The 12,968-nt window shown below is 35.3% G+C and overlaps 1 protein-coding gene across 1 annotated transcript; it reads left to right on the forward strand.

Moving 5' to 3' along the window:
• The first annotated feature begins 1,610 nt into the window (after positions 1 to 1,610).
• On the forward strand, positions 1,611 to 2,534 carry LOC122104991 (olfactory receptor 4A5-like). Its single transcript, XM_042676067.1, has one exon. It carries the CDS (start codon positions 1,611 to 1,613, stop codon positions 2,532 to 2,534), a length of 924 nt encoding a protein of 307 aa, XP_042532001.1.
• The last annotated feature ends 10,434 nt before the right edge of the window (positions 2,535 to 12,968 follow it).

Below are 12,968 nucleotides of genomic sequence, written 5' to 3' on the forward strand. Positions count from 1 at the left end.
CACACCAACGTTGTAAAGCTCATTTTCGACATGACAACTTGTACTTCTCATTGTTGCAACAAGTCCACCTGCAGATACTGTATTCTTTATATTCAGAAATATGTCAATATTCATGCTAAAATGAGATGATTCTGATGACTTACCCCCAATCCAAGCTTTATAGTAAAGCATTCAAGAACATTAATGACAAATATCACTTAGTTAGACTTTCCAGGTATGAAGCAATATTGTATGTACTTATCTGTATAACTGGTTGATGCTATGTTTGTCACCACAGAATAATGATGCCAGATGCTCAGAGAAGTTTTCTAAGTTGTTCAAGTCACGTAGACTGCAAATAAGTGCCCTGGGAGTTCAACATGACAGCAGAGACCTTGATTCCATATAACCATGCCTCTCTCTCTCTCTCTGGGGATGTCTTGGGTCTATTTCATTACCTACTGGCTGAGAAACGTTTAGAATTGATGTTTGGTTAGAGTAGTCAATATGTCACATTGACTATTGGCTTATGTTGTTTAGTAGAAAGGATAAACTTGGAAATCGCTATTTATAAAGTATAAAAATATGAAGATGCTAATAGAATGTGAAATATAGAACTATACAAATTAGTTTTGTAAATAGTTTGACTGAAGAGGCTTTCTAAAATCATCTAGTTCAATCATGTTATCTTAATATGGGATGACTTTTGAGCTTACTCATATTTACCTTTAGAAACATACCTAAAACAAGTGGTCTTTTCTCCTTTATTAGGTTGTGATTTTAACATTGTGATCTTCCATTTTTGGGCAGTATGTCCAAGGAAGTCTTATATATAAAGCATGCCTCATTATTCACTATCTTTCACTTTACTTTCTATTTTTTCCATTGTTATTACCAGTTTTACCACAAGAGATCTAAAAAAATACCCCAGCAAAATAAAGGTGCATTTAATCCAATAGCTGTTAAAAATCATGATTTTGTTCAGTTTAGTTAAAAAATATTTGATGAAAAAAAGGGCAATGAGTGGATGTGCACTGTAAAATTGGCATAGGCAGAGGTACAAAGGACAGAATTATAGTTCCTGAAAAAGGTGATAGGAAGAAATTGTTCCAGGAAGCAGCATGTTCAGTGCTTGAGAACTCTGATGGCACATTTCAAGTCCAATGTATTTATCCAGACTTGATGAACAATTCACAAAGACTGATTGTTTTGTTGACATATGAAATATTACTCCCTAATAAGTACTGGGATGCAACTTTATTTAGTTAAATATTTTTTCAGATATTTTTGTATGATCATATTGATCATGATCCATGAATACTACAGACTTAAAGAGATGACCTTATATCATCTTAATAAATGTATGAAAAAACTGTTGGGTATTTGATTTTCTTTAAATGCTAGGTTCTAAAGCACATCATTTCAGGAATAATAGAAATGTCAGGGGATGATCTCGTGGCCCCTTTGCAAGAACATTCTACTCGATACTAAAAGTTTAATATGTGTTCACCCCTGTAGAAGAAAGTGATGAAAATGTTCTGTATGATACACTGGATTCTAAATACTGTTCTTGATTTCAGGAAGTGTTCTGAGCTCTCATTGGTGATTCAAGACCCATAGAAGAGTAAAGGATGACAGAGAGGAACAATGTCACAGAATTTGTCCTCCTGGGTCTCACTCAGGATCCCTATGTGCAAAAAGCCTTATTTGTCCTGTTTTCACTCATATACATTGTGACAATGGTGGGCAACCTGCTCATCGTGGTGACCATTATTGCCAGTCCCTCCTTAGGGTCCCCAATGTACTTCTTCCTTGCTTGCCTGTCACTCATGGATGCTGTGTATTCCACGGCCATCACACCCAAGATGATTGTGGATTTACTCTATGCTGAAAAGACCATTTCCTTCCAAGGTTACATGGGTCAGCTCTTTATACAGCACTTATTTGGGGGTGCTGAGATCTTCCTTCTGGTAATGATGGCCTATGATCGCTATGTGGCCATCTGTAAGCCATTGCATTATGTGACCATCATGAATCGGAGGGTTTGCTTTATCCTGTTGATGGTGGCCTGTACTGGAGGATTTGGACACTCTATTATTCAAATAGTCTTTGTGTACAGTCTTCCTTTCTGTGGCCCCAATGTCATCGACCACTTCATTTGTGACATGTACCCACTGTTGGAACTCGCGTGCACCGACACCTATGTCATAGGCCTCACAGTGGTTGCCAATGGCGGCGCCATCTGTGTGGTCATTTTCACTCTTCTCCTCATCTCCTATGGAGTCATCTTATCGTCTCTGAAGACTCACAGTCAGGAGGGGAGGCGCAAAGCCCTATCCACCTGCAGCTCCCACATCATGGTGGTGGTGCTCTTTTTTGTTCCTTGTATTTTCATCTATGTGCGACCCGTCTCCAACTTTTCCATCGACAAGTCCCTTAGTGTCGTGTTTATGATCATCACTCCTGTGCTGAACCCTTTGATATACACCTTGAGAAATTCAGAGATGAAAAATGCTATGAACAAACTCTGGTGTAGACAGTTAACCACGGGTTGAGGAAGCGTGCATCTCCCATGGCGAAGAGGCTTGTTCTTAATTCAGAAACATCAGACAGACAATGAATTCTTACAAAAGATTATTCAACTGAATGCTTTCTCTAGACCTGGTTCTTTTCACTGAAAACCATGTAATAACATCTTTTGATATTGCATTTTACATGAAATTAAGGAAGCCAAATGAGAGATAGCAATATTTTCCCCTATAACAGGTAGAAAAGTCCAACTAGCATCACCTTGAAGCTTTCTACCTTTTAACTTACTGTAAGAGAGAGAGGAGAGGACTAGGACTTCCAGGCCCTCTTGTAGTGCTTGGTGAGATGCAGTCTCCAACTACAAGGTGACGGAAAGAGAAACAACACAGAGCAAAACAAAATGAGATATTACCAGTGTAGAGGTTTTTTTTAATGTTGGAAATAGGTGATGATGAAAAGAATTTCTAGTTGATTTTTTCCCTCTCCTTTGGTGTTAGGTTTGAACTTGTGGCATCATGCTTCTAGGCAGGCACTCTACTACTTGATCCATACCTCCAGCCATGCTTTTTATTTGGAGATTATTATCTGCTGTTATTAGTACTTGAAAGAAGGGCTGCTTGTTTGATTGATAAGTGTATGTCACAAAGTGAGTCACATTTCCTGGTACTGTTTTTATTGTGTAATCTAGAAATTCTATTTCTGTGTACTTACTTAAATGAAATAAAACAGGACTTGCACATTTGTGTTCAATATGGCATTATTCAGGATAACTACTACAATAGTATAATGCAGTGTCAGACACTGGCTGAATGGACAAAGAAAATTTACAATGGAATGTTATTTAGCTTTGTATTAGAAAATATCCTATATGGATCTGGAAGGTATTGTAATAAATTGTATGCCAGATATGAGAGCAAAATAGGCATTGTCTTATTTATGTAGCATATAAAATAGTCAAACTCATGGAAGTAAAGGCCAAAATGGTTTTCACAAAGACTGGAGAGTTACAAAGTTTCAATACAAAACATAAATGATTTCTGCATTGATATTATAGCATACGAGCTACACTAAGAATGTGTTATGTACTTAAAATTTTAATAGAAATAACTTAAGTGTTTTTAAACCCAAAGCAAATCAAAGAAAATAGTATTTACCCAGGGTGATAGTTGTATTTATTAGTTTAATTGTGGTAATCATTTTGCAATGTCACTTATGAAACTCAAATTGATCATATATCAATTGTGCACCAATAGAGCTGGAAAAGTATAACATAAGAACGATACTATTGAACTATGACTGCTGTCCAATGCAGTTTAAGATTTCTTTCTAGCTGCTTTTACATGTAGAATATATTTCAGTGGAGATTTATAGTTAGAGTCTTATGTTTCAAATTCATGTAGATAGCTTCTTAATTTGTAATAATTAGCTATTTTTGGTATCAATTTCTGGTTGAGTTCCTTATTACTTGTTATGTGTTTTTCATGAATTAAATACTTTGGAACAGGGTCACAATGTGTGTTATAGTACTGTGTGTATTTACATTTTTGAATGTATCATGAATACTAAGATATGGAGAATAATTTCCCATGTATTTTTCTCTTTCCCTATTTCAGTAGTAATATACATTTACCAATTGCCTTCTTGAAGCTATGTGCTAAGAACAGTACTTTCCTTAGGGGAAAACTTGCTTCATTTGTATTTGAATCAAGTTTTTTTTTAATTTTAATTTTAATTTTTTGTGAACATACTGTACAGAGGGGTTACAATTACATAGGCAAGATAATGAGTATATTTCTTATCAAGCATTGCAGTCTCCTCCTTTGTTTATCCTTCACATCCCTGCCCAGCCTCTCCCCACCCCCTGCCAATTCCCCCTCCCCTCCCCCCACCAAAGTCGTAAAGTTCGTTTTCGACATGACAACTTGTACTTCTCATTGTTGCAACAGGTCCACCTGTATCCTTAAACGACTTGTTTTTCCCCATCTCCTCCACAAATTATACCGACATCAAATATAGTGAAAGCAGGGGTTATACTGTGTGGGAGGGACATACAAAGCAACAAAGAATTCATCTTATAAATGCGTTAGAAACAAATGCATGAAAGAAAAAAACATTTAAATACATATCTAAGGGTTCATTTTCCTAACATCACATTATCTGGCCTTTTCTGCTTGACTCATACATGTACTAGATATTGCAAATAAGGGAAACCATGGGACCTATGTTTCTTTGGGCTTGGCTTACTACACTTAATATAATTTTTTCCAAGCCTTTCCATTTCCTAACAAATGGGGCAATGTCATTCTTTCTGATGGAGGCATAGAATTCCATTGTGTATATATACCACATTTTCTTGATCCATTCATCTACGGAGGGGCATCTGGGTTGGTTCCATATCTTAGCTATGGTAAATAATGCTGCAATAAACATAGTTGTGCTGGTAGCTTTAGTGTAGTCTTGTTTGTAAACATTTGGGTAAATGCCCAAAAGTGGGATTGCTGGGTCATAGGGGAGCTCTATGTGAAGTCTTTTCAGGAACCTTTATACTGCTTTCCAAAGTGGTTGAACAAGTTTACACTCCCACCAACAATGAAGTAAGGTTCCTTTCTGTCCACATCCCCTCCAGCATCTGTTGTTGTTAGAGTTCTTGATTATAGCCATTCTAACTGGGATGAGGTGGTATCTCAATGTTGTTTTGATTTGCGTTTCTTTTATGGATAGGGAGGTGGAACATTTCTTCATGTGTCTATTGGCCATTCTTATTTCCTATTCAGAGAAGTTTCTCTTTAAGTCTTTAGCCCACTTATTTATTGGGCAGTTGTTTCTTTGAGGATTTGTTGTTGGGGGATTTAATTTTTTTGAGTTCCAAGTATATTTTAGATATGAGACCCTTGTCTGTTGTATGGCTAGTGAAGATCTTCTCCCAATCTGTGGGCTTTTGAATCAAGTTTTTAAAGACTTGTTCTGAAGTCAGTTTTGCTTATACTCTGGTTGTGAGTTTAGATGTCAGCTAAGAAGTTGCAGATGGAACAGTATACTCATTCCATGTACCGATATTTTTACCAAGAAGGTTTTTATATGCTCAATACTTTCCTTGACTGGACTTCCCAATGTTGATGATTTGACCTCAAGTTTCTCCCTCATCATAATTTTTCTAAGGGTTTTCTGTTAGAACTGGTCATTTGTAGTTACCATTCTTATGGAATTTCTGGAGAAGTGTATTCTACCCTCAGAATTATTATTAAGGTCCCAATGAATTTAATTAAAGTGTTAGTGATGAATCATCAAATGATTTTACCATATGTGCTAAAGTTCAAATACAGATGGGATGTTCACAGACCTTTTGCCTTTACCTCAGAGCATGTCAATATCAACATTCCTGTGACTGTGTTTTTAAGGATTGGAAGTGGTAAAATGAATGGTAAACTCAGTAAATTTAGGGTTATTCCCCATCATTTGGGTAATGTGAATTTCAACTGAGATGTATGAAGAGAGGCCAGAATCAAAAAGTTTTAAGGGCCATTTTATTATTTCACTTTTATTGATATGGGATATAAATTTAGTACAAAACACAAATTTATTATTTTTCTTCTCTTAAAACCCTCACCTCTTTTAACCTCAAAATACTTCCCTTTTCTGAGTGATTAAGACCAATTTTGTCTGAAGGAAGATTCGAACATCTTTGTTCTTAATCAAGACTCAGAGTTCCTGAGCTCAAACACTTGGGCCACACCTGCAGCTGGGCATTTCACTAGCTAATTGGCTATATAGTTTCATTCCCTCTTTTGCCCCAGCTGGATTTGAACCATGGTGCTCTAGAGATCATTTTCCTGAGAGGCTAGGATTAAAGGCTTGAACAACCAAAATTTCATAAAAAATCCTTACATACTTTTATCGTTTGAATACATATAAAATTTTTGTAGTTTTATATTTTCTGATTAATCTTTTAAAAGTTATTTGGAACTTAGGAGCAGAATCTTACTCACCTTTCTAGTTACACTTTTGTGTGTGTGTGTAAGTTCCAGGTCTTGAATAAAATCCCTCTTATTCTCATTTAGCTTGCTTGCTCCACCTGCACTCTATCTCTTGAGTCAAACCACCAGCTTGAGTTTTGATAGTACTTTGGAGATGGAGTCTTGCAGACTTTTCTGCCCAAGCTGGCTTCAAACCATGTCCTCTGATCTCAGCCTCCTGAGTATCTAGGATTGCAGATGTGAGCCCTTCTTGCCAGGCTATTTATTCATTTGTATGCCATAATAGAGCCTTGAAAAACAAAGAAAGAAAAGATGCCTTGGATGGAGGACTTCATACTCCCATTGGCTTGTGTGCTCATGGCTGGTGCTCCACCAACTTGAGCCATGGCTTTGTTCCCAGTTGGACCTTCTTATAGGAATATTAATATTTTCCCAACTGTTTTAAAATCCCAACTCCATGGTGTTCCAAAGCAATGTATGTGTTTGGATCTAACTCAGAATTCTTTTATACTGCTATCTTTTCATGATTCATTCACTTAAAAGGCACTGTGCCACTGAGCCTCTGAGCTTCTTGGGCAGTAACTTCTCACAGTGGTTAGGTTGGGGTGATTATGTTAGGGGACTGTGGCTGGATTACATATTTTCAGGCTGGATCAAATATCTCCTTCCTTATCTATTTAATGATGTGAAAGCCATACATTATTAATGAACACAGTGAAGAATTTTTACCTTAGAAGATTTTCGTATGATTTTCTCTGCTAGCTACACTTTTTTTGGTAGGAGCCAAGTGTTTTCTCAGTAGGGATGTCCAAAGAAAGAAATTTACCCCAGAGAAATGAATTCATTTGATTTTGTTCCAAATATTGCAACAAACAAATCTATAATGACCTTATCATATCTCTCATTAATAATAGCAACCATATAAAACTCCTAGCTTGCACATTCATATAAAGGGAAGATTTATTTTATTTTTAGATAGACCCAGTAGGATTTTTTAAAAACTCAGATTTTACCCAGGCTTGAGTAGCTCTCAGGTGGCGGCTTGTCTTGAGATCCTCTAGGAGTGTCATGTTTTCTTTTTGTATGCATCATTTCTTATAGATGGGTTTGTTTGTAGAAGTTTTTATTTTTTGGAATGGGATTATGGAGACATTGGGTTATGTTTATATTTAAGAACGAAGAGACCTTACTTAGGAAGGTGTCATTTGAATGAGTAAAGGATTGACAAGTTTCACTTTCTTATGAGAAACAGCCATTATCAGTTTTTACACTTAATTGAATACCAGCCTTTGTCTTGTTAATTATTTTAACAAGTATCTACTTAAATGTTGAGAAAGTAAACATTTTTTCTTGCTTTAACACAATTAAGAAGAAAACCTATATAACTGATTTTGATATTGAAATTTTGCATCTGTTTATTAGTACTACCAAAAAATACATTTGGTTAGGTTAGTTTAGGTTAGTTTTGGTCACAAAAAATATAAAACTGTTTTCCATGAGGCAAGTTTTCCAATGCGTGAGAATCTTCAGATGTTTATACAGTGAATGTTGAAATTTAAATATTTTTATATCTGAGGCATCCAGTACATTTTTCTCTGAAAGACAGATGAGGAAAACCTGCCTGGATAGGAACTGTGGACAGTTGGAGTCTTTTGTCGATCTTCTCATCAGCCTCAGGCTATCCTGAGTTCTGTGAGCACACAGCTCCCTAACATGCTGAGCCACCCTGAGTGAAAGCAGAACAAGACCCAAGATGTGAGCTCATGGAAAATGACAATGGATACCAGGTGAAAAATTGTATGCTATATTGAAATACAGCCAATGGATCAAATATCACCAATTGTCATTACGTGCACCCAAATTAAACCAGTACAGCTAGCAAAGCCTAGAAAGTACTTAGAACAAACATATATATATATATATATATATATATATATATATATATGTATATATATATATTTATGGTACTTTGTTGGTGTTTGTTTTTGGCAAATAATGAGTGATCCATGAGATATATGATATATATATCACATAAAATATAAATATAGGGTATGTTAACATACATGATAACATACAATATAAAAAGAGTGATCCTTGATATATATGTGATATAGAATATTATATAATATATAAAATATGAATACATATTACATATAGTTATATATGATTACATTATATATTAAAACAAGTGGATTTATTATTTTATTTTATGGAGTATTGTAGTTTGTATAGTATGATAACAAAGCACTATAATTCTTTTAGACATACCTGAATTAAAAAATTCACAATTACATAATATACCAGTGTGGTAGCTCCGAGGGACCCTATGTGTATTATTTTCTGAAACATTATATGGACTTGAACGTGTGAATCTTAACATGGGTTCAACAAGCATTTAGTCTGTCTGCAAAGGAAAAAAAAATGATGCCTAGCATTGTATGTTATCCAATGTTACTCAGAGAGACATAAAATTACAAAAGTGATTACATTTATTCAAAAATGACTGTAAAGCCCTATATATTATACACATTTTAAATTTAATTTTATTGTCAAGGTGAGATACAGAGGGGTTATTACAGTTACATATGTAAGTATATTTGTTGTCAAATATTGTTAGCCCCCTTTTTTCCTCCCATTCCCCCCCCCCCCCTTCCCTGAGTTGTACAGTTCATTTCCAACATAGTGTCTTGTGAGTATGGCTGTTGCATTGGTTTACCATTTGTCCTTTGTCTCGCCACTTTGTTGTTCTCCTTCCTTTCCCTAATTCAGATAAATGTATATACAATACAAAAGGTACCAACATCAAATACAGTGACAACAAGGATTAAACCATAGGGAAGACAAAGATGAAGAAAAAAGAAATTGCTTCATATAGTACATTAAAAACAAGAACAACAAAGAGAAACCTCTTGTTTCCATAGCTTGGAATTCCTTTTGTTTAGCATTGCTTTATGTTTAGAAAAAAATCCTGTCATGTAGGATCTAGGGTAGTTTTTCTTTAGAAAACTACTGACCTAATATTTTCAGTTGAAAATCCCTTCTTACTATTTGTTAGTTTTTTGTAAAGTGTTAAATTTTTGAAACACCAAACAATATATTCAAAATACTCAGTTTTTACTCTGTTAAGGAGATAATGGTTTAGTATCCTCATCAAACTCAGCATGGTTGATTGAGCAGAACAAAAACCACAGGAAGCATGAAATAGCACAAGGAGAACGAACGGTAGCCCTTTTGGTAGATTCATGTTCTTAATGTGCCATTGCCAGGCTATAGCTTCAACAATGACACTTCCTGAGTCAGGTAAAAGTAGTGATAGGAATGAACCATGTACAAAGCTCTTATCAGAGCTGAGTACTGGTAGCTTATGCATGTAATCATAGCTAATCAGGAGGCTGAGATCTGAAGAGACTCTTAAGATCAATTAGTTACCATAGTCCAGAAGTAGAGCTACGACTCAAGTGGCAGAGTGCTAGCCTTGAGCATAAAAGCTCAGGAATAGTGCCCAGGCTCTGAGTTCAAGCCCCATGATTGGTACCAAAAACAAAAGCAAAAACAAAAAGAAAAGAAAAGAGGAAAAGAGAAATGATGAGCAAGCAAGCAGGTAAGTAAGCAAGTTCCTATCAGGTGGTTTCTGATGATACTTAGACTCTCTTTGCATATGTCTTCCACTATAAAATCCATGCGCATCTAATCTTGCTGGATTTTTGTTAAAATAGATTTCTCTACAGGTCAATGTTACTCTTAATGTTATAGTAAAATAGATATTCCTATATAAATTTATTCTATCTTACAAATAGACTGTATGATTTATAGATACTGTATTCTTTATATTCAGAAATATGTCAATATTCGTGTTAAAATGAGAGAGATTATGAGGTTTTTTTTTCTGATCTAAGCTTTATAGTAAAGCATTCAAGAACACTAATGACAGATATCATTTAGCAAGACTTTTCAGGTACAAAGCAATATTGTATGTACTTACATGTATAATTGCTATATGCTATGTTTGTCCTCACAGAAAAAAATGATAAAACATGCTCAGAAAAGTTTTCTAAATTGTTGAAGTCACATAGACTGCAAATAAATGGCCCTGGGAGTTCAACACTACAGTATAGACGCCGATTCCATATAATCGTGCCTCTCTCTCTCCAGGGATGTTTTGGGTCTATTTAACTACCTAGCGGCCAAGAGTCTTTTAGAAGTGATGTGGTTATAGTAGTCAGTATGTCACATTGACTATTGGCTTGTGTTGTTTAGTAGAAAGGATAAACTTGGAAATTGCTCTGTATAAAGTATAAAAATATGAAGATGTTAGTAGAATGTGAAAATATAGGACTATATGAATTAGTCTTGTAAATAATTTGAAGAGGATTTCTGAAATTGTCTAGTTCAATCACATTATCTTTATATGTGAAAACTTTTGACCTTACTCATATTTACCTTTAGAAGTAGAACAAGAACAAGTGGTCTTTTCTTCTTTATTAGGTTGTAGTTTTAATATTGTGACCTTCCATTTTTGAGCACTATGTCCAGAAACCATATATATATATATATATATATATATATATATATATGTCATATTTGATTGTTCACTACCATTCACTTTACATTCTATTTTCTCCATCATTTATTGGCGTCTTAGCACAAAGAATCTAAAAAAATAATCCAGGAAAATACAGGGGTTACAAATCTAATATCTGTTAAAAATCATGATATTGTTCAGTTTAGTTAAAAATATTTGCTGAAAATAAGGGCAATGAGTGGATGCGCATTGTAAAATTTACACAGGTAAAGTTACAAGGGCAGAATTATAGTTCCTGAAAATGTGATATGAAGAAATTGTTCCAGGAAGCAGCATGTTAAATGCTTGAGAACTCTGATGACACACTTCAAGTCCAATGTATTTATCCCGATTTGATGGACAAGTCACAAAGGCTGTTTTTTTTGTAGATATGTGAAATATTGACCCCTATGAATACTGGAGTGCAACTTTATTCAGTTAAATGTTTCTTAGTTGTTTATAGTGTTACTCAGATCATATTGAACAACATGATCCATGAATACTACAAACTAGAAGAGGTGACCTTGTCTCTTCATATATTTAGAGAGTTAAGTTGCCAACAAGAAGCATTTCCATGCTTTTCTTGCTGAGATCTACACAAAGGTGTGATAAATTCTAAGCTATGACTTATTAAATAGATGAAAAAATTGTTGGGTATTTGTCTGTTTTACTTTAAACTCTGGCCATAATGAAAATCATTTGACTAGTGAAGATCTTTTCCCAATCTGTGGGCTTTCTATTGATCTTGCTAGCTATGTCTTTTGCCATGCAAAAACTCTGCAGTTTCATGCAATCCCATTAGTCCAACTTTTCCTTGAGTTGTTGTGTTTCTGGGTCTCTATTAAGAAAATTTCAGCCTGTGGGGCTGGGAAGGTGGTCAGTGGTAGAGCGCTTGCCTTGCATGTGTGAGGCCCTGGGTTCGATTCCTCAGGACCACATAAACAAAAAGAAAAAAAAAAGAAAATTTCAGCCTGTGCCAAGGAGACCTAGGGTTTCTCCTATTCTTTCCTGTGATGTTTTCAGGGTGTTTGCTTTGACTCTGAGGTATTTGATCCATCTGGGGTTGATTCTGGTGCAGGGTGATATATAAGGATCTAGCTTTAGTTTTCTACAAGTAGTTAACCAATTTTGCCAGCAACATATATTGAAGAGGCTGTCTTTTGTCCATTGTAATTTTTTTAGCTCCCTTATTAAAGATTAGCTGGCTATAGGTCTGTGGGTTCATTTCTGGGTTTTCAATTCTATTCCATTGGTCCTGAGGTCTGTTCTTGTGCCAGTACCAAGCTGTTTTCATTATTATGTCTTTGTAGTAGAGTTTGAAGTTTGGTATTCATATTCCTCTAGCACTGTTCTTTCTGTTAAGGATTGTTGTTGCTATTCAGGGTCTCTTATTGTTCAATATGAATTTTTGGATTGCTTCTTCTATTTCATTGAAGAATGAGGTTGGAATATTAACAGGTATTGCATTGGATATGTAGATAGCCTTGGGAAGTATTGCCATTTTCACGATATTAATTATTCCAATCCAGGAGCATGGGAGGTTTTTCCACTTCTAAGTTCTGCCTTGATTTCCTTTTTCAGGTTTTTAAGGTTTTCATCTTGGAGGTCCCTCACTTCTTTAGTTAAGTTAACTCCTAAGTATTTTATTTTTGTGGGACTATTACAAAAGGAGTTGCTTTTCTGATATCAGCTGAGCTCTTCTCATTGTTGGCCTATAGATGAGAAATAAATGTCAGGGGATGGTCTCATGGCCTCTTCGGAAGACCATTCTATTTGATACTAAAAGTTTAATATGTGTTCAGCATTGTAGACGACATTGACAAAAATATTCTGTATGACACACTGGATTCTAAATACTGCTCATGATTTCAGGAAGTGTTCCTTGGAGCCCTCATCTGTGATGCAAGCCCCGTAGAAGACAAAGG

This window comes from Dipodomys spectabilis, unplaced genomic scaffold, assembly GCF_019054845.1.
Source record: "Dipodomys spectabilis isolate Male_0828 unplaced genomic scaffold, ASM1905484v1 ptg000030l, whole genome shotgun sequence".
NCBI classification, from domain to species: domain Eukaryota; kingdom Metazoa; phylum Chordata; class Mammalia; order Rodentia; family Heteromyidae; genus Dipodomys; species Dipodomys spectabilis.